This window comes from Salmo salar, chromosome 07 (genome assembly GCF_965601325.2).
Source record: "Salmo salar chromosome 07, fSalSal1, whole genome shotgun sequence".
NCBI classification, from domain to species: Eukaryota; Metazoa; Chordata; class Actinopteri; order Salmoniformes; family Salmonidae; genus Salmo; species Salmo salar.
Genome location: NC_138297.1, coordinates 2,449,016 through 2,469,925, shown reverse-complemented (window position 1 = coordinate 2,469,925; position 20,910 = coordinate 2,449,016). Strand labels below are relative to the sequence as shown.

The 20,910-nt window shown below is 45.7% G+C and overlaps 1 protein-coding gene across 1 annotated transcript in view; it reads right to left on the bottom strand.

The window, feature by feature from the left end:
- tfr2 (transferrin receptor 2) overlaps positions 1–20,910 on the bottom strand; it is a 104,413-nt gene that overhangs the window by 60,950 nt on the left and 22,553 nt on the right. The window contains exons 6-9 of the mRNA XM_045721376.2: positions 16,772–16,883; positions 14,427–14,669; positions 2,302–2,441; positions 1,697–1,878 (exon numbers count right to left, since the gene is read on the bottom strand). Of these exons, the coding sequence (XP_045577332.1) occupies positions 1,697–1,878; positions 2,302–2,441; positions 14,427–14,669; positions 16,772–16,883 (677 nt within the window). The remainder of the gene's footprint in view (positions 1–1,696; positions 1,879–2,301; positions 2,442–14,426; positions 14,670–16,771; positions 16,884–20,910) is intronic.

The following is a 20,910-nucleotide window of genomic DNA, read 5'->3' as shown; positions in this document are numbered from 1 at the left end:
CACTATGGTGTTGACCACTGAGCTGTAGTCAATGAACAGCATTCTCACGTAGGTGTTCCTTTTATCCTTTTGCAACTCATTTACCCACCCCAGCACACAGGACAAAGATTTAAGATCAAGGGCCTGATTATTTGCACGTCCGCCAATGTTATTTACATGTTGAAATGTCCTTGTGGTCTGTCTCACATAGAGAAAACCCGTAGGAGCCTTAAAGACGGGTCAGTGAGAACCGCAGCAATATACGGAACAGGTGAGACAAAAAACACCTGGTTGCTGCTCAGTTTTGTACAAGCTGGACATCCTATTAGTTCTCTGAGATACGTCGGGATGTAAATGGTCAAGACGTCCCGCAGGGGAGCGAACGTTGAGAGGATATGTCTTCAAATGGAGTCTTTCTGGATCCACAGGGCTGAACACACGGTCTCCTCTCGGCCTTAACGAGGAGTTTGACTTATTAAAACCGTTTTATATGTCTAAATTGTGTTTATTTTTTTAATCCTAATTGAATATTGTACTTATATTTCTGTAAATATTGATCACATTCCCTGTGTATGATCATATATTTTGAAACATTGAACGGTAATATTGTGATAGTATGTTACACATTTTTGTTTTACCTCCTGTTTCAGGAAGTGATGTCATTATTATTGGTGATTCATTTCAGGACTATCCATAATCTATGGTACCGTCCACATGAACATAGAATTTGACACTACCAATACTCCTGGAGCTCTCTCTACTCCTCCCCTTTCTCCTCCTCCTCCGCCTCCTCCTCCTCCTCCTCCTCCTCCTCCCCCCCTCCTCCTCCCTCCTCCTCCCTCCTCCTCCCCCTCCTCCTCCTCCCCCTCCTCGCCCCCTCCTCCTCCTCCTACTCCCCCCTTCCTCCTCCCCCTCCTCCTCCTCCTCCTCCTCCTCCTCCTCCTCCTCCCCTCCTCCCCCCCTCCTCCTCCTCCTCCCCCTCCTCCTCCCTCCTCCTCCCTCCTCCTCCACCTCCTCCTCCCTCCTTCCTCCTCCTCCTCCTGTCCTCCTCCCCCTCCTCCTCCTCCACCTACTCCCCCCCTTCCTCCTCCCCCTCCTCCTCCCTCCTCCTCCTCCTCCTCCTCCCTCCCTCCCCCCTCCTCCTCCTCTTCCTCCTCCTCCCTCCTCCTCCTACTCCCCCCCTTCCTCCTCCCCCTCCTCATCCCTCTCCTCCTCCTCCTCCCTCCTCCTCCCTCCCTCCCCCCTCCTCCTCCTCCTCCCTCCTCCTCCCCCCCCTCCTTCTCCTCCTACTCCCTCCCTTCCTCCTCCTCCTCCCCCTCCCCCTCCTCCTCCTCCCCCTCCCTCCTCCTCCCCCCCCTCCTCCTCCTCCTCCCTCCTCCTCCCTCCCCTCCTCCTCCTCCCCCTCCCCCTCCTCCTCCCTCCTCCTCCTCCTCCTCCCTCCTCCTCCTCCTCCCTCCTCCTCCTCCTCCCTCCTCCTCCCTCCCCCCCCCTCCTCCTCCTCCTCCCTCCTCCTCCTCCTCCCTCCTCCTCCTCCTCCTCCTCCTCCTCCTCCCTCCTCCTCCTCCTCCCTCCTCCTCCCTCCCCCCTCCTCCTCCCCCTCCCCCCTCCTCCTCCTCCTCCCTCCTCCTCCTCCTCCCTCCTCCTCCCTCCTCCTCCCTCCCCCCCTCCTCCTCCTCCTCCCTCCTCCTCCTCCTCCTCCTCCTCCTCCTCCTCTCACCAGGTTCTACCCTTCCCTCCAGAGAGGAGAAGATGTTGTTCAGTAGAACAGGAGTCATGGTGTTGTAGACCCCCATCCTGATCCTCCTGCCGTCTCCAGAGGTGAAACCCCGTCCCAGGACACAATGGACGTATGGCAGCCGGCCCTGCCAGCCGCGGGGGCACACTGGACCGGCCAACTGACTGGTGGAGGAAGGGGTGAGGTGGAGGGAGAAAGGGGTGAGGTGGAGGGAGAGAAGGGGTGAGGTGGAGGGAGAAAGGGGAGAAAGGGGTGAGGTGGAGGGAGGAAGGGGTGAGGTGGAGGGAGAAAGGGGTGAGGTGGAGGGAGAGAAGGGGTGAGGTGGAGGGAGAAAGGGGTGAGGAGGAGGGAGAGAAGGGGAGAAAGGGGTGAGGTGGAGGGAGAAAGGGGTGAGGTGGAGGGACAGAAGGGGTGAGGTGGAGGGAGAGAAGGGGTGAGGTGGAGGGAGAAAGGGGTGAGGTGGAGGGACAGAAGGGGTGAGGTGGAGGGAGAGAAGGGGTGAGGTGGAGGGAGAAAGGGGTGAGGTGGAGGGAGAGAAGGAGGTTTGACACACACCTGGGACACCAGAGGGGAAGGGCGGGGCTTACCTGAGTAGCTTGGAGGCTACGTTGGCACTGATTGGCTGAGCAGGGATGACAGGCAGGCCGGAGGACTGTATGGGCGGGAACTGGGTGTGGTTGAAGGAGGGGAAGCCAGGGGTGAAGGGGTCACCTGATCCCAGATGAACCTGTTGATTGGATGGGAAGGGGATGAGGCGGGTTCTTAATAATTTGGCGAATGTTTAAACATTTCAACGTTAAGAAACTGAAAGCAATGTTGTTGGGGGTTTTTTTCCACACAAAATTTAAACAGAGCTGTAACGTTAGGAGAGCTGCGTCTTTACAACGATTTGTCACGGATATAAAGCTCGCCGCAAATCATCGTTATTATTAAACGGTTGTTAAAATGGCGGAGAAAGGCGAGCTCTGTCCTGAATCAACACAGTGTCCAGTCTTCTGCTGCTGCAACGTTTAGCTGCACCAACATCACTGGGGCTTTGGAAACATACTGAAATACGGACTGATTGGCAGCAGCAGTACATAGGTCATGCAGTCGTATTCACACAGGAGAGAGGAGGCAGAGAGAGCAGACAGACAGACAGACAGACAGAGAGACAGAGGAGACAGAGAGAGGAGAAAGAGAGAGACAGAGACACAGAGAGAGAGAGAGGAGGCAGAGAGAGGAGACAGAGACAGAGACAGAGAGGAGGCAGAGAGAGAGAGAGACAGAGAGCTGTGAAGCTCTGTCATAATTGTTGGAGCAGCCAGGACAGCCAGGACAGCCAGGACAGACCCCAATATAATAAGACCATCTTCCCCAGTATGGAAGTTTACTCTAGTTATCGCCTTAAAGGGCCAGTGTAAGTTTACTCTAGTTATCGCCTTAAAGGGCCAGTGTAAGTTTACTCTAGTTATCGCCTTAAAGGGCCAGTGTAAGTTTACTCTAGTTATCGCCTTAAAGGGCCAGTGTAAGTTTACTCTAGTTATCGCCTTAAAGGGCCAGTGTAAGTTTACTCTAGTTATCGCCTTAAAGGGCCAGTGTAAGTTTACTGTAGTTATCGCCTTAAAGGGCCAGTGTAAGTTTACTCTAGTTATCGCCTTAAAGGGCCAGTGTAAGTTTACTGTAGTTATCGCCTTAAAGGGCCAGTGTAAGTTTACTCTAGTTATCGCCTTAAAGGGCCAGTGTAAGTTTACTCTAGTTATCGCCTTAAAGGGCCAGTGTAAGTTTACTCTAGTTATCGCCTTAAAGGGCCAGTGTAAGTTTACTCTAGTTATCACCTTAAAGGGCCAGTGTAAGTTTACTCTAGTTATCGCCTTAAAGGGCCAGCGTAAGTTTACTCTAGTTATCGCCTTAAAGGGCCAGTGTAAGTTTACTCTAGTTATCGCCTTAAAGGGCCAGTGTAAGTTTACTCTAGTTATCGCCTTAAAGGGCCAGTGTAAGTTTACTGTAGTTATCGCCTTAAAGGGCCAGTGTAAGTTTACTCTAGTTATCATCTTAAAGGGCCAGTGTAAGTTTACTCTAGTTATCGCCTTAAAGGGCCAGTGTAAGTTTACTCTAGTTATCACCTTAAAGGGCCAGTGTAAGTTTACTGTAGTTATCGCCTTAAAGGGCCAGTGTAAGTTTACTGTAGTTATCGCCTTAAAGGGCCAGTGTAAGTTTACTCTAGTTATCGCCTTAAAGGACCAGTGTAAGTTTACTCTAGTTATCACCTTAAAGGGCCAGTGTAAGTTTACTCTAGTTATCGCCTTAAAGGGCCAGTGTAAGTTTACTCTAGTTATCACCTTAAAGGGCCAGTGTAAGTTTACTCTAGTTATCGCCTTAAAGGGCCAGCGTAAGTTTACTCTAGTTATCGCCTTAAAGGGCCAGTGTAAGTTTACTCTAGTTATCACCTTAAAGGGCCAGTGTAAGTTTACTCTAGTTATCACCTTAAAGGGCCAGTGTAAGTTTACTGTAGTTATCGCCTTAAAGGGCCAGTGTAAGTTTACTCTAGTTATCACCTTAAAGGGCCAGTGTAAGTTTACTCTAGTTATCGCCTTAAAGGGCCAGTGTAAGTTTACTCTAGTTATCACCTTAAAGGGCCAGTGTAAGTTTACTCTAGTTATCGCCTTAAAGGGCCAGTGTAAGTTTACTCTAGTTATCACCTTAAAGGGCCAGTGTAAGTTTACTCTAGTTATCGCCTTAAAGGGCCAGTGTAAGTTTACTCTAGTTATCACCTTAAAGGGCCAGTGTAAGTTTACTCTAGTTATCGCCTTAAAGGGCCAGTGTAAGTTTACTCTAGTTATCACCTTAAAGGGCCAGTGTAAGTTTACTCTAGTTATCGCCTTAAAGGGCCAGTGTAAGTTTACTCTAGTTATCGCCTTAAAGGGCCAGTGTAAGTTTACTCTAGTTATCGCCTTAAAGGGCCAGTGTAAGTTTACTCTAGTTATCGCCTTAAAGGGCCAGTGTAAGTTTACTCTAGTTATCACCTTAAAGGGCCAGTGTAAGTTTACTCTAGTTATCACCTTAAAGGGCCAGTGTAAGTTTACTCTAGTTATCGCCTTAAAGGGCCAGTGTAAGTTTACTCTAGTTATCGCCTTAAAGGGCCAGTGTAAGTTTACTCTAGTTATCGCCTTAAAGGGCCAGTGTAAGTTTACTCTAGTTATCGCCTTAAAGGGCCAGTGTAAGTTTACTCTAGTTATCGCCTTAAAGGGCCAGTGTAAGTTTACTCTAGTTATCGCCTTAAAGGGCCAGTGTAAGTTTACTGTAGTTATCGCCTTAAAGGGCCAGTGTAAGTTTACTCTAGTTATCGCCTTAAAGGGCCAGTGTAAGTTTACTGTAGTTATCGCCTTAAAGGGCCAGTGTAAGTTTACTCTAGTTATCACCTTAAAGGGCCAGTGTAAGTTTACTCAAGTTATCACCTTAAAGGGCCAGTGTAAGTTTACTCTAGTTATCGCCTTAAAGGGCCAGTGTAAGTTTACTCTAGTTATCGCCTTAAAGGGCCAGTGTAAGTTTACTCTAGTTATCGCCTTAAAGGGCCAGTGTAAGTTTACTCTAGTTATCGCCTTAAAGGGCCAGTGTAAGTTTACTCTAGTTATCGCCTTAAAGGGCCAGTGTAAGTTTACTCTAGTTATCGCCTTAAAGGGCCAGTGTAAGTTTACTCTAGTTATCGCCTTAAAGGGCCAGTGTAAGTTTACTCTAGTTATCGCCTTAAAGGGCCAGTGTAAGTTTAATTTAGTTATCGCCTTAAAGGGCCAGTGTAAGTTTACTGTAGTTATCGCCTTAAAGGGCCAGTGTAAGTTTACTCTAGTTATCGCCTTAAAGGGCCAGTGTAAGTTTACTCTAGTTATCGCCTTAAAGGGCCAGTGTAAGTTTACTCTAGTTATCGCCTTAAAGGGCCAGTGTAAGTTTACTCTAGTTATCGCCTTAAAGGGCCAGTGTAAGTTTACTCTAGTTATCGCCTTAAAGGGCCAGTGTAAGTTTACTCTAGTTATCGCCTTAAAGGGCCAGTGTAAGTTTACTCTAGTTATCGCCTTAAAGGGCCAGTGTAAGTTTACTCTAGTTATCACCTTAAAGGGCCAGTGTAAGTTTACTCTAGTTATCACCTTAAAGGGCCAGTGTAAGTTTACTCTAGTTATCACCTTAAAGGGCCAGTGTAAGTTTACTCTAGTTATCGCCTTAAAGGGCCAGTGTAAGTTTACTCTAGTTATCACCTTAAAGGGCCAGTGTAAGTTTACTCTAGTTATCGCCTTAAAGGGCCAGTGTAAGTTTACTCTAGTTATCGCCTTAAAGGGCCAGTGTAAGTTTACTCTAGTTATCACCTTAAAGGGCCAGTGTAAGTTTACTCTAGTTATCGCCTTAAAGGGCCAGTGTAAGTTTACTCTAGTTATCGCCTTAAAGGGCCAGTGTAAGTTTACTCTAGTTATCGCCTTAAAGGGCCAGTGTAAGTTTACTCTAGTTATCGCCTTAAAGGGCCAGTGTAAGTTTACTCTAGTTATCGCCTTAAAGGGCCAGTGTAAGTTTACTCTAGTTATCGCCTTAAAGGGCCAGTGTAAGTTTACTCTAGTTATCACCTTAAAGGGCCAGTGTAAGTTTACTCTAGTTATCACCTTAAAGGGCCAGTGTAAGTTTACTCTAGTTATCGCCTTAAAGGGCCAGTGTAAGTTTACTCTAGTTATCACCTTAAAGGGCCAGTGTAAGTTTACTCTAGTTATCGCCTTAAAGGGCCAGTGTAAGTTTACTCTAGTTATCGCCTTAAAGGGCCAGTGTAAGTTTACTCTAGTTATCGCCTTAAAGGGCCAGTGTAAGTTTACTCTAGTTATCGCCTTAAAGGGCCAGTGTAAGTTTACTCTAGTTATCGCCTTAAAGGGCCAGTGTAAGTTTACTCTAGTTATCGCCTTAAAGGGCCAGTGTAAGTTTAATTTAGTTATCGCCTTAAAGGGCCAGTGTAAGTTTACTGTAGTTATCGCCTTAAAGGGCCAGTGTAAGTTTACTCTAGTTATCGCCTTAAAGGGCCAGTGTAAGTTTACTCTAGTTATCACCTTAAAGGGCCAGTGTAAGTTTACTGTAGTTATTGCCTTAAAGGGCCAGTGTAAGTTTACTCTAGTTATCGCCTTAAAGGGCCAGTGTAAGTTTACTCTAGTTATCACCTTAAAGGGCCAGTGTAAGTTTACTCTAGTTATCGCCTTAAAGGGCCAGTGTAAGTTTACTCTAGTTATCGCCTTAAAGGGCCAGTGGAAGTTTACTCTAGTTATCGCCTTAAAGGGCCAGTGTAAGTTTACTCTAGTTATCGCCTTAAAGGGCCAGTGTAAGTTTAATTTAGTTATCGCCTTAAAGGGCCAGTGTAAGTTTAATTTAGTTATCGCCTTAAAGGGCCAGTGTAAGTTTACTCTAGTGATCGCCTTAAAGGGCCAGTGTTTGATTTGGAGCATGTGCCATGTTTGAGAATTTTGGGACATTTCCCAAGCTACCTGTTAAGCCTTTTTCCAAAAAGGTCTACAACTACACCATCGGGAGCATCCTGACTGGTTGCATCACCGCCTGGTACGGCAACTGCTCGACCTCCAACAACAAGGCGCTACAGAGGGTAGTGTGTACGGCCCAGTACATCACTGGGGCCAAGCTTCCTGCCATCCAGGACCTCTATACCAGGCGGTGTCAGAGGAAGGCCCTAAAAATTGTCAAAGACTCCAGCCACCCTAGTCGAAGACTGTTCTCTCTGCTACCGCACGGCAAGCGGTACCGGATCGCCAAGTCTAGGTCCAAGAGGCTTCTAAACAGCTTCTACCCCCCAAGCCATAAGACTCCTGAACAGCTAATCAAATGGCTACCCAGACTATTTGCATTCCCCCCCCCCCCCCCCCCCCCCCATTCGCTGCTGCTAATCTCTGTTATTATCTATGCATAGTCACTTTAATAACTCTACCTACATGTACATAGTACCTCAATTACCTCGGCTAACCGGTGCCCCACATATTGACTCTACACCTGTACACCTGTATATAGCCTCCACATTGACTCTGTACCGGTACCCCCTGTATATAGCCTCCACATTGACTCTGTACCGGTACCCCCTGTATATAGCCTCCACATTGACTCTGTACCGGTACCCCCTGTATATAGCCTCCACATTGACTCTGTACTGGTACCCCCTGTATATAGCCTCCACATTGACTCTGTACCGGTACCCCCTGTATATAGCCTCCACATTGACTCTGTACCGGTACCCCCTGTATATAGCCTCCATATTGACTATGTACCCGTACCCCCGGTATATAGCCTCCACATTGACTCTGTACCGGTACCCCCTGTATATAGCCTCCACATTGACTCTGTACCGTAACACCCTGTATATAGCCTCCACATTGACTCTGTACCGGTACCCCCTGTATATAGCCTCCACATTGACTCTGTACCGGTACCCCCAGTATATTTAGCCTCCACATTGACTCTGTACCGGTACCCCCCTGTATATCGTCTCCACACTGACTCTGTACCGGTACCCCCTGTATATAGCCTCCACATTGACTCTGTACCGGTACCCCCTGTATATAGCCTCCATATTGACTCTGTACCGGTACCCCCTGTATATGGCGTCAACATTGACTCTGTACCGGTACCCCCTGTATATAGCCTCCACATTGACTCTGTACCGGTACCCCCTGTATATAGCCTCCACATTGACTCTGTACCGTAATACCCTGTATATAGCCTCCACATTGACTCTGTACCGGTACCCCCTGTATATAGCCTCCACATTGACTCTGTACTGGTACCCCCTGTATATAGCCTCCACATTGACTCTGTACCGGTACCCCCTGTATATAGCCTCCACATTGACTCTGTACCGTAACACCCTGTATATAGCCTCCACATTGACTCTGTACCGGTACCCCCTGTATATAGCCTCCACATTGACTCTGTACCGGTACCCCCTGTATATAGCCTCCACATTGACTCTGTACCGTAATACCCTGTATATAGCCTCCACATTGACTCTGTACCGGTACCCCCTGTATATAGACTCCACATTGACTCTGTACCGGTACCCCCTGTATATAACCTCCACATTGACTCTGTACCGGTACCCCCCCTGTATATAGCCTCCACATTGACTCTGTACCGCTACCCCCTGTATACAGACTCCACATTGTACCGGTACCCCCTGTATATAGCCTCCACATTGACTCTGTACCGTAATACCCTGTATATAGCCTCCACATTGACTCTGTACCGTAATACCCTGTATATAGCCTCCACATTGACTCTGTACCAGTACCCCCTGTATATAGCCTCCACATTGACTCTGTACCGGTACCCCCTGTATATAGCCTCCACACTGAATCTGTACCGTAATACCCTGAATATAGTCTCCACATTGACTCTGTACCGTAACACCCTGAATATAGCCTCCACACTGACTCTGTACCGTAATACCCTGAATATAGCCTCCACATTGACTCTGTACCGTAACACCCTGAATATAGCCTCCACATTGACTCTGTACCGTAATACCCTGTATATAGCCTCCACATTGACTCTGTACCGGTACCCCCTGTATATAGCCTCCACATTGACTCTGTACCGGTACCCCCTGTATATAGCCTCCACATTGACTCTGTACCGGTACCCCCTGTATATAGCCTCCACATTGACTCTGTACCGGTACCCCCTGTATATAGCCTCCACATTGACTCTGTACCGTAATACCCTGTATATAGCCTCCACATTGACTCTGTACCAGTACCCCCTGTATATACCCTCCACATTGACTCTGTACCGTAATACCCTGTATATAGCCTCCACATTGACTCTGTACCGGTACCCCCTGTATATAGCCTCCACACTGAATCTGTACCGTAATACCCTGAATATAGTCTCCACATTGACTCTGTACCGTAACACCCTGAATATAGCCTCCACACTGACTCTGTACCGTAATACCCTGAATATAGTCTCCACATTGACTCTGTACCGTAACACCCTGAATATAGCCTCCACATTGACTCTGTACCGGTACCCCCTGTATATAGCCTCCACATTGACTCTGTACCGGTACCCCCTGTATATAGCCTCCACATTGACTCTGTACCGTAATACCCTGTATATAGCCTCCACATTGACTCTGTACCAGTACCCCCTGTATATAGCCTCCACATTGACTCTGTACCAGTACCCCCTGTATATAGCCTCCACATTGACTCTGTACCAGGTACCCCCTGTATATAGCCTCCCCATTGACTCTGTACCGTAATACCCTGTATATAGCCTCCACATTGACTCTGTAACGGTACCCCCTGTATATAGCCTCCACACTGACTCTGTACCGTAATACCCTGTATATAGCCTCCACATTGACTCTGTACCGGTACCCCCTGTATATAGCCTCCACATTGACTCTGTACCGGTACCCCCTGAATATAGTCTCCACATTGACTCTGTACCGTAACACCCTGTATATAGCCTCCACATTGACTCTGTACCGGTACCCCCTGTATATAGCCTCCACATTGACTCTGTACCGTAAGACCCTGTATATAGCCTCCACATTGACTCTGTACCGGTACCCCCTGAATATAGTCTCCACATTGACTCTGTACCGTAACACCCTGTATATAGCCTCCACATTGACTCTGTACCGGTACCCCCTGTATATAGCCTCCACACTGAATCTGTACCGTAATACCCTGAATATAGTCTCCACATTGACTCTGTACCGTAACACCCTGAATATAGCCTCCACACTGACTCTGTACCGTAATACCCTGTATATAGCCTCCACATTGACTCTGTACCGTAATACCCTGTATATAGTCTCCACATTGACTCTGTACCGTAATACCCTGTATATAGTCTCCACATTGACTCTGTACCGGTACCCCCTGTATATAGCCTCCACACTGACTCTGTACCGTAATTCCCTGTATATAGCCTCCACATTGACTCTGTACCGGTATCCCCTGTATATAGCCTCCACATTGACTCTGTACCGTAATACCCTGTATATAGCCTCCACATTGACTCTGTACCGTAATACCCTGTATATAGCCTCCACATTGACTCTGTACCGTAATACCCTGTATATAGCCTCCACATTGACTCTGTACCGTAATACCCTGTATATAACCTCCAAATTGACTCTGTACCGTAGTACCCTGTATATAGCCTCCACATTGACTCTGTACTGTAATACCCTGTATATAGCCTCCACATTGACTCTGTACCGTAATACCCTGTATATAGCCTCCACACTGACTCTGTACCGTAATACCCTGTATATAGCCTCCACATTGACTCTGTACCGTAATACCCTGTATATAGCCTCCACATTGACTCTGTACCGTAATACCCTGTATATAGCCTCCACATTGACTCTGTACCGGTAGCCCCTGTATATAGCCTCCACATTGACTCTGTACCGGTACCCCCTGTATTTAGCCTCCACATTGACTCTGTACCGTAATACCCTGTATATAGCCTCCACATTGACTCTGTACCGGTACCCCCTGTATATAGCCTCCACATTGACTCTGTACTGTAATACCCTGTATATAGCCTCCACATTGACTCTGTACCGGTACCCCCCTGTATATAGCCTCCACATTGACTCTTTACCGGTACACCCTGTATATAGCCTCCACATTGACTCTGTACCGTAATACCCTGTATATAGCCTCCACATTGACTCTGTACCGTAATACCCTGTATATAGTCTCCACATTGACTCTGTACCGTAACACCCTGTATATAGCCTCCACATTGACTCTGTACCGTAATACCCTGTATATAGCCTCCATATTGACTCTGTACCGGTACCCCCTGTATATAGCCTCCACATTGACTCTGTACCGGTCCCCCCGGTATATAGCCTCCACATTGACTCTGTACCGTAATACCCTGTATATAGCCTCCACATTGACTCTGTACCGTAATACCCTGTATATAGTCTCCACATTGACTCTGTACCGTAACACCCTGTATATAGCCTCCACATTGACTCTGTACCGTAATACCCTGTATATAGCCTCCACATTGACTCTGTACCATAATACCCAGTATAAAGCCTCCACATTGACTCTGTACCGGTACCCCCTGTATATAGCCTCCACATTGACTCTGTACTGTAATACCCTGTATATAGCCTCCACATTGACTCTGTACCGGTACCCCCTGTATATAGCCTCCACATTGACTCTGTACCGTAATACCCTGTATATAGCCTCCACATTGACTCTGTACCGTAATACCCTGTATATAGGCTCCACATTCACTCTGTACCGTAATACCCTGTATATAGCCTCCACATTGACTCTGTACCGTAATACCCTGTATATAGCCTCCACATTGACTCTTTACCGTAATACCCTGTATATAGTCTCCACATTGACTCTATACCGTAATACCCTGTATATAGCCTCCACATTCACTCTGTACCGTAATACCCTGTATATAGTCTCCACATTGACTCTGTACCGTAATACCCTGTATATAGTCTCCACATTGACTCTGTACCGGTACCCCCTGTATATAGCCTCCACACTGACTCTGTACCGTAATACCCTGTATATAGCCTCCACATTGACTCTGTACCGGTATCCCCTGTATATAGCCTCCACATTGACTCTGTACCGTAATACCCTGTATATAGCCTCCACATTGACTCTGTACCGTAATACCCTGTATATAGCCTCCACATTGACTCTGTACCGTAATACCCTGTATATAGCTTCCACATTGACTCTGTACCGTAATACCCTGTATATAACCTCCACATTGACTCTGTACCGTAGTACCCTGTATATAGCCTCCACATTGACTCTGTACTGTAATACCCTGTATATAGCCTCCACATTGACTCTGTACCGTAATACCCTGTATATAGCCTCCACACTGACTCTGTACCGTAATACCCTGTATATAGCCTCCACATTGACTCTGTACAGGTACCCCCTGTATATAGCCTCCACATTGACTCTGTACATTAATACCCTGTATATAGCCTCCACATTGACTCTGTACCGGTACCCCCTGTATATAGCCTCCACATTGACTCTGTACCGTAATACCCTGTATATAGCCTCCACATTGACTCTGTACCGGTACCCCCCTGTATATAGCCTCCACATTGACTCTGTACCGGTACACCCTGTATATAGCCTCCACATTGACTCTGTACCGTAATACCCTGTATATAGCCTCCACATTGACTCTGTACCGTATTACCCTGTATATAGTCTCCACATTGACTCTGTACCGTAACACCCTGTATATAGCCTCCACATTGACTCTGTACCGTAATACCCTGTATATAGCCTCCACATTGACTCTGTACCGGTACCCCCTGTATATAGCCTTCACATTGACTCTGTACCGTAACACCCTGTATATAGCCTCCATATTGACTCTGTACCGGTACCCCCTGTATATAGCCTCCACATTGACTCTGTACCGGTACCCCCTGTATATAGCCTCCACATTGACTCTGTACCGGTACCCCCTGTATATAGCCTCCACATTGACTCTGTACCGGTACCCCCTGTATATAGCCTCCACATTGACTCTGTACCGTAATACCCTGTATATAGCCTCCACATTGACTCTGTACCGTAACACCCTGTATATAGCCTCCACATTGACTCTGTACCGTAACACCCTGTATATAGCCTCTGCATTGACTCTGTACCGGTACCCCCCTGTATATAGCCTCCACATTGACTCTGTACCGGTACCCCCTGTATATAGCCTCCACATTGACTCTGTACCGTAATACCCTGTATATAGCCTCCACATTGACTCTGTACCATAATACCCTGTATATAGCCTCCACATTGACTCTGTACCGGTACCCCCTGTATATAGCCTCCACATTGACTCTGTACTGTAATACCCTGTATATAGCCTCCACATTGACTCTGTACCGGTACCCCCTGTATATAGCCTCCACATTGACTCTGTACCGTAATACCCTGTATATAGCCTCCACATTGACTCTGTACCGTAATACCCTGTATATAGTCTCCACATTGACTCTGTACCGTAATACCCTGTATATAGCCTCCACATTGACTCTGTACCGTAATACCCTGTATATAGCCTCCACATTGACTCTTTACCGTAATACCCTGTATATAGTCTCCACATTGACTCTATACCGTAATACCCTGTATATAGCCTCCACATTGACTCTGTACCGTAATACCCTGTATATAGCCTCCACATTGACTCTGTACCGGTACCCCCTGTATATAGCCTCCACATTGACTCAGTACCGTAATACCCTGTATATAGCCTCCACATTGACTCTGTACCGGTACCCCCTGTATATAGCCTCCACATTGACTCTGTACCGTAATACCCTGTATATAGCCTCCACATTGACTCTGTACCGTAATACCCTGTATATAGTCTCCACATTGACTCTATACCGTAATACCCTGTATATAGCCTCCACATTGACTCTGTACCGTAATACCCTGTATATAGCCTCCACATTGACTCTGTACCGGTACCCCCTGTATATAGCCTCCACATTGACTCAGTACCGTAATACCCTGTATATAGCCTCCACATTGACTCTGTACCGGTACCCCCTGTATATAGCCTCCACATTGACTCTGTACCGTAATACCCTGTATATAGCCTCCACATTGACTCTGTACCGTAATACCCTGTATATAGCTGTGTAACTGCAACATACGTGTTCTGATATGGCGGTGTAACTGTTCAGCCCGAGGCGTCGAGGATCCTGAGCGATGTCAGCAGGATCTGGGTAGATCAAGGCTCCTCCTGCTCCAGCCTTCTGAGCCAATAGCACCTTCTCAGCATAACTAACCCCGCCCCCGACACGCATCACTACCACGCAGCCAACCACAGACACTCCCGCAGACTGCAGCCAATCAAAATCCTCCTGGCGACCGTAATTTACATACACCACGCTCCCCTGTAGAGAGAGAGAGACATAAAGTCAGAGGTACAAAACCCACACATACACGTATACAAACAAATTTAAAAATCACACACAGTCTTGTTTTATTAACCTTGTAGGGACACAATTGATTCCCATTTAAAAAAAACAATTTTCCCTTAGACCTAACCATAACCCCCAAAACCTAATTCTAACCTAAACCCCTAGAAATAGTATTTTTTTTTCCTTTTGCCGACCGGCAAAATGTCACCAGTTGGTCGAATTCATGTTTGTTTACAACTTTTATAGGGATTTCTGGTCTTTCCAGTATAGGTAAACATGTTCACATAAACACTGCTACTGTAGCGATAACGCTGTAGGGTTAGGGTGATAAACACTACTAGTCAAAAGTTTGGACAGACCTTCTCATTCAAGGGTTTTTCATGATTTTTTTTACTATTTTCTACATTGTAGAATAATAGTGAAGACATCAACACTATGAATTAACACATACGGAATCATGTAGTAACCAAAAAAGCGTTAAACAAATCAAAATATATTTTATATTTGAGATTATTGATGACGGCTTTGCACACTTCTTGGCATTCTATGTTATTACTATGTTACCAAAACTACCAAAACTATGTTACCAAAACTACCAAAACTATGTTACCAAAACTACCAAAACTATGTTACCAAAAATACCCAAACTATGTTACCAAAAATACCCAAACTATGTTACCAAAAATACCCAAACTATGTTACCAAAAATACCCAAACTATGTTACCAAAAATACCCAAACTATGTTACCAAAACTACCAAAACTATGTTACCAAAACTACCAAAACTATGTTACCAAAAATACCAAAACTATGTTACCAAAACTACCAAAACTATGTTACCAAAAATACCAAAACTATGTTACCAAAACTACTAAAACTATGTTACCAAAAATACCAAAACTATGTTTCCAAAAATACCAAAACTATGTTACCAAAAATACCAAAACTATGTGTTACCAAAAATGAGATTTTTCAAAGTAACCACCCTTTGCCTTGATGACAGCATTGCACACACTTGGCATTCTCTCAACCAGCATCACCTTGAATGCTTTTCCAACAGTCTTGAAGGAGTTCCCACATATGCTGAGCACTCCTTGGCTGCTTTTCCTTCACTCTGGGGTACAACTCATTCCTAACCATCTCAATTGGGTTGAGGTCGGGTGAATATGGAGGCCAGGTTATCTGATGCAGCACTAAATCACTCTCCTTCTTGGTCAAATAACCCTTACACAGCCTGGAGGTGTGTTGGGTCATTGTCCTGTTGGAAAAACAAATGATAGTCCCACTAAGCCCAAACCAGATGGGATGGCGTATCACTGCAGAATGCTGTGGCAGCCATGCTGGTTAAGCGTGCCTTGAATTCTAAATAAATCACTGACAGTGTCAGCAGAAAAACACCCCCACACCATCACACCTCCTCCTCCATGCTTCACGGTGGGAACCAAACATGCGAAGATCATCCATTAACCTACTCTGCATCTCACAAAGACATGGCGGTTGGAACCAAAACTTCAAAATTTTAGCTCATCAGACCAAAGGACAGATTTCCCCTGCTTGTGTTTCTTGGCTCAAGCAAATCTCTTTTGATTTCTTTAACGCTTTTTTGGTTACTACATGATTCCATATGTGTTATTTTATCGTTTTGATGTCTTCACTATAATTCTACAATGTAGAAAAATAGTAAAAATAAAGAAAAACCCTGGAATGAGTAGGTGTGTCCAAACTTTTAACTGGTACTGCATGTAGTACATTTAATCTCTCTCTATCTATCTATCTATCTATCTATCTATCTATCTATCTATCTATCTATCTATCTATCTATCTATCTATCTATCTATCTATCTATCTATCTATCTATCTATCTATCTATCTATCTATCTATCTATCTATCTATCTATCTATCTGTCTGTCTGTCTGTCTGTCTGTCTGTCTGTCTGTCTGTCTGTCTGTCTGTCTGTCTGTCTGTCTGTCTGTCTGTCTGTCTGTCTGTCTGTCTGTCTGTCTGTCTGTCTGTCTGTCTGTCTGTCTGTCTGTCTGTCTGTCTGTCTGTCTGTCTGTCTGTCTGTCTGTGTCACCGTGGCGGTGCCCATAGCGCTGTAGGCACAGTAGGAGTCTGGATCTTCCAGAGGAATCTCCTCCAACACCTCTCCCTGTGAATCCACCATCCATAGAGAGTTCCTCTGGATCCTACACACACACACACACACACACACACACACACACACACACACACACACACACACACACACACACACACACACACACACACACATTATACACTACACACACACATTATACACTACACACACACACATTATACACTACACACACACACACACACACACACACACACACACATTATACACTACACACACACACATTATACACTACACACACACACATTATACACTACACACACACACACACACACACACACACACACACACACACACACACACACACACACACACACACACACATTATACACTACACACACACATTATACACTACACAAACACATTATACACTACACACACACACACACACACACACACACACACACAACACACACACACACACACACACACACACACACTACACACACACATTATACACTACACACACACACACACACACACACACACACACACACACACACACACACACACACACACACACACACACACACACACTATACACTACACACACACACACATTATACACTACACACACACACATTATACACTACACACACACACACACACACACACACACACACATTATACACTACACACACACTATACACTTCACACACACACATTATACACTACACACACACACACACTATACACTACACACACACACATTATACACTACACACACACACACACACACACACACACACACACACACACCACACACACACACACACACACACACATTATACACTACACACACACACACACACACACACACACACACACACACACACACACACACACACACACACACACACACACACACACTATACACTACACACACACACACACACATTATACACTACACACACACATTATACACTACACACACACACACACACACACACACACATTATACACTACACACACACTATACACTACACACACACACATTATACACTACACACACACACACTATACACTACAGTGGCTTCCGAAAGTATTCACCCCCATTGGCATTTTTCCTATTTTGTTGCCTGGAATTAAAATAGATTTTTGTGGGGTTTGTATCATTTGTATCGGCCATTTTGAATCCGACCGTCTTATTCAATCTAGTTTCTAGTTTCCGAGCTGGTCATGGGTGCACCTCAGCCACGCTCAAGGTCCTAAACGACATCGTAACCGCCATCGATAAGAGACATTACTGTGCAGCCGTCTTCACCGACCTGGCCAAGGCTTTCGACTCTGTCAATCACCGTATTCTTATCGGCAGACTCAACAGCCTTGGTTTCTCTAATGATTGCCTCGTCTGGTTCACCAACTACTTCTCAGACAGAGTTCATTATGTCAAATCGGAGGGCCTGTTGTCCGGACCTCTGGCAGTCTCTATGGGGTGCCACAGGGTTCAATTCTCGGGCCAACTCTTTTCTCTGTATACATAAATGATGTCGCTCTTGCTGCTGGTGATTCTCTGATCCACCTCTACGCAGACGACACCATTCTGAATACTTCTGGCCCTTCTTTGAACACTGTGCTAACAAACCTCCAAACGAGCTTCAATGCCATACAACTCTCCTTCCGTGGCCTCCAACTGCTTTTAAATGCTAGTAAAACCAAATGCTCTTCAACCGATCGCTGCCCGCACCTGCTCGCCTGTCCAGCATCACTACTCTGGACGGTTCTGACTTAGAATATGCGGACAACTACAAATACCTAGGTGTCTGGTTAGACTGTAAACTCTCCTTCCAGACTCACATTAAGCATCTCCAATCCAAAGTTAAATCTAGAATCGGCTTCCTATTTCGCATCAAAGCCTCCTTCACTCTTGCTGCCAAACATACCCTCGTAAAACTGACCATCCTACCGATCCTCGACTTCGCCGATGTCATTTACAAAATAGCCTCCAATACTCTACTCAACAAATTGGATGCAGTCTATCACAGTGCCATCCGTTTTGTCACCAAAACCCCATACACTACCCACCACTGCGACCTGTACGCTCTCGTTGGCTGGCCCTCGCTTCATACTCGTTGCCAAACCCACTGGCTCCAGGTCATCTATAAGTCTCTGCTAGGTAAAGCTCCGCCTTATCTCAGCTCACTGGTCACCAAAGCAACACCCACCCGCAGCACGCGCTCCAGCAGGTATATTTCACTGGTCATCCCCAAAGCCAATTCCTCACACAGCCCATCTGTAAATAGCCCATCTGTAAATAGCCCATCTGTAAATAGCCCATCTGTAAATAGCCCATCTGTAAATAGCCCATCTGTAAACAGCCCATCCAACTACCTCATCCCCATATTGTTATTTATCTTCTTGCTCTTTCCACCCCACTGCACATCTTTTCACTCCAGTGTGAATGCTAAATTATAATTATTTCACCTCTATGGCCTATTTATTGCCTCCCTCCCTACTCTTCTACATTTGCACACACTGTACATACATTTTTCAACAACAACAAAAATGTTCTATTGTGTTATTGACTGTACGTTTGTTCATGTGTAACTCTGTGTTGTTGTTTTTGTCGAACTGCTTTGCTTTATCTTGGCCAGGTCGCAGTTGTATTTGAGAACTTGTTCTCAACTAGCCAACCTGGTTAAATAAAGGACTTGTTCTCAACTGGCCTACCTGGTTAAATAAAGGACTTGTTCTCAACTAGCCTACCTGGTTAAATAAAGGACTTGTTCTCAACTAGCCTACCTGGTTAAATAAAGGACTTGTTCTCAACACGCCGACCACTTTGAAGATGCAAAATATTTTTTATTGTGAAACAACAAAAAAACAGAAAACTTGAGCGTGCATAACTATTCCCCCCCCCCCCCCAAAGTCAATACTTTGTAGAGCTGCCTTTTACAGCAATTACAGCTGCAAGTCTCTTGGGGTATGTCTCTATAAGCTTGGCACATCTAGCCACTGGGATTTTTACCCATTCTTCAAGGCAAAACTGCTCCAGCTCCTTCAAGTTGGATGGGTTCCGCTGGTGTACAGAAATATTTAAGTCATACCACAGATTCTCAATTGGAATGAGGTCTGGGATTTGACTAGGCCATTCCAAGACATTTAAACGTTTCCCCTTAAACCACTCGAGTGTTGCTTTAGCAGTATGCTTAGGGTCATTGTCCTGCTGGAAGGTGAACCTCCGTCCCAGTCTCAAATCTCCGGAAGACAAGCAGGTTTCCCTCAAGAATTTTCCTGTATTTAACGCCATCCATCATTCCTTCAATTCTGACCAGTTTCCCAGTCCCTGCTGATGAAAAACTTCCCCACAGCATGATGCTGCCACCACCATGCTTCACTGTGGGGATGGTGTTCTCTGGGTGATGAGAGGTGTTGGGTTTGCACCAGACATAGCGTTTTCCTTGATGGCCAAAAAGCTCAATTTTAGTCTCATCTGACCAGAGTACCTTCTTTCATATGTCTGGGGAGTCTCCCACATGCCTTTTGGCAAACACCAAACATGTTTGCTAATTTTCTTCTGGCCACTCTTCCGTAAAGCCCAGCTCTGTGGAGTGTACGGCTTAAAGTGGTCCTGTGGACAGATACTCCAATCTCCTCTGTGGAGCTTTGCAGCTCCTTCAGGGTTTATCTTTGGTCTCTTTGTTGCCTCTCTGATTAATGCCCTCCTTGCCTGGTCCGTGAGTTTTGGTGGGCGGCCCTCTCTTGGCAGGTTTGTTGTGGTGCCATATTCTTTCAATTTTTTTAATAATGGATTTAATGGTGCTCCGTGGGATGTTCAAAGTTTCTGATATTGTTTTATAACCCAACACTGATCTGTACTTCTCCACAACTTTGTCCCTGACCTGTTTGGAGAGCTCCTTGGTCTTCATAGCAAAGGGGGTGAATCACCGTTTTTTAAATGTACAAAAAAAAATGTAAAGAAGTTATTTTTTCCATTTCACTTCACCAACTATTTTGTGTATGTCTAAATCTAAATAAAAATCAATTTAAATTATAGGTTGTAATGCAACAAAATAGGAAAAACGCCAAGGAGGATGAATACTTTAGCAAGGCGCTGT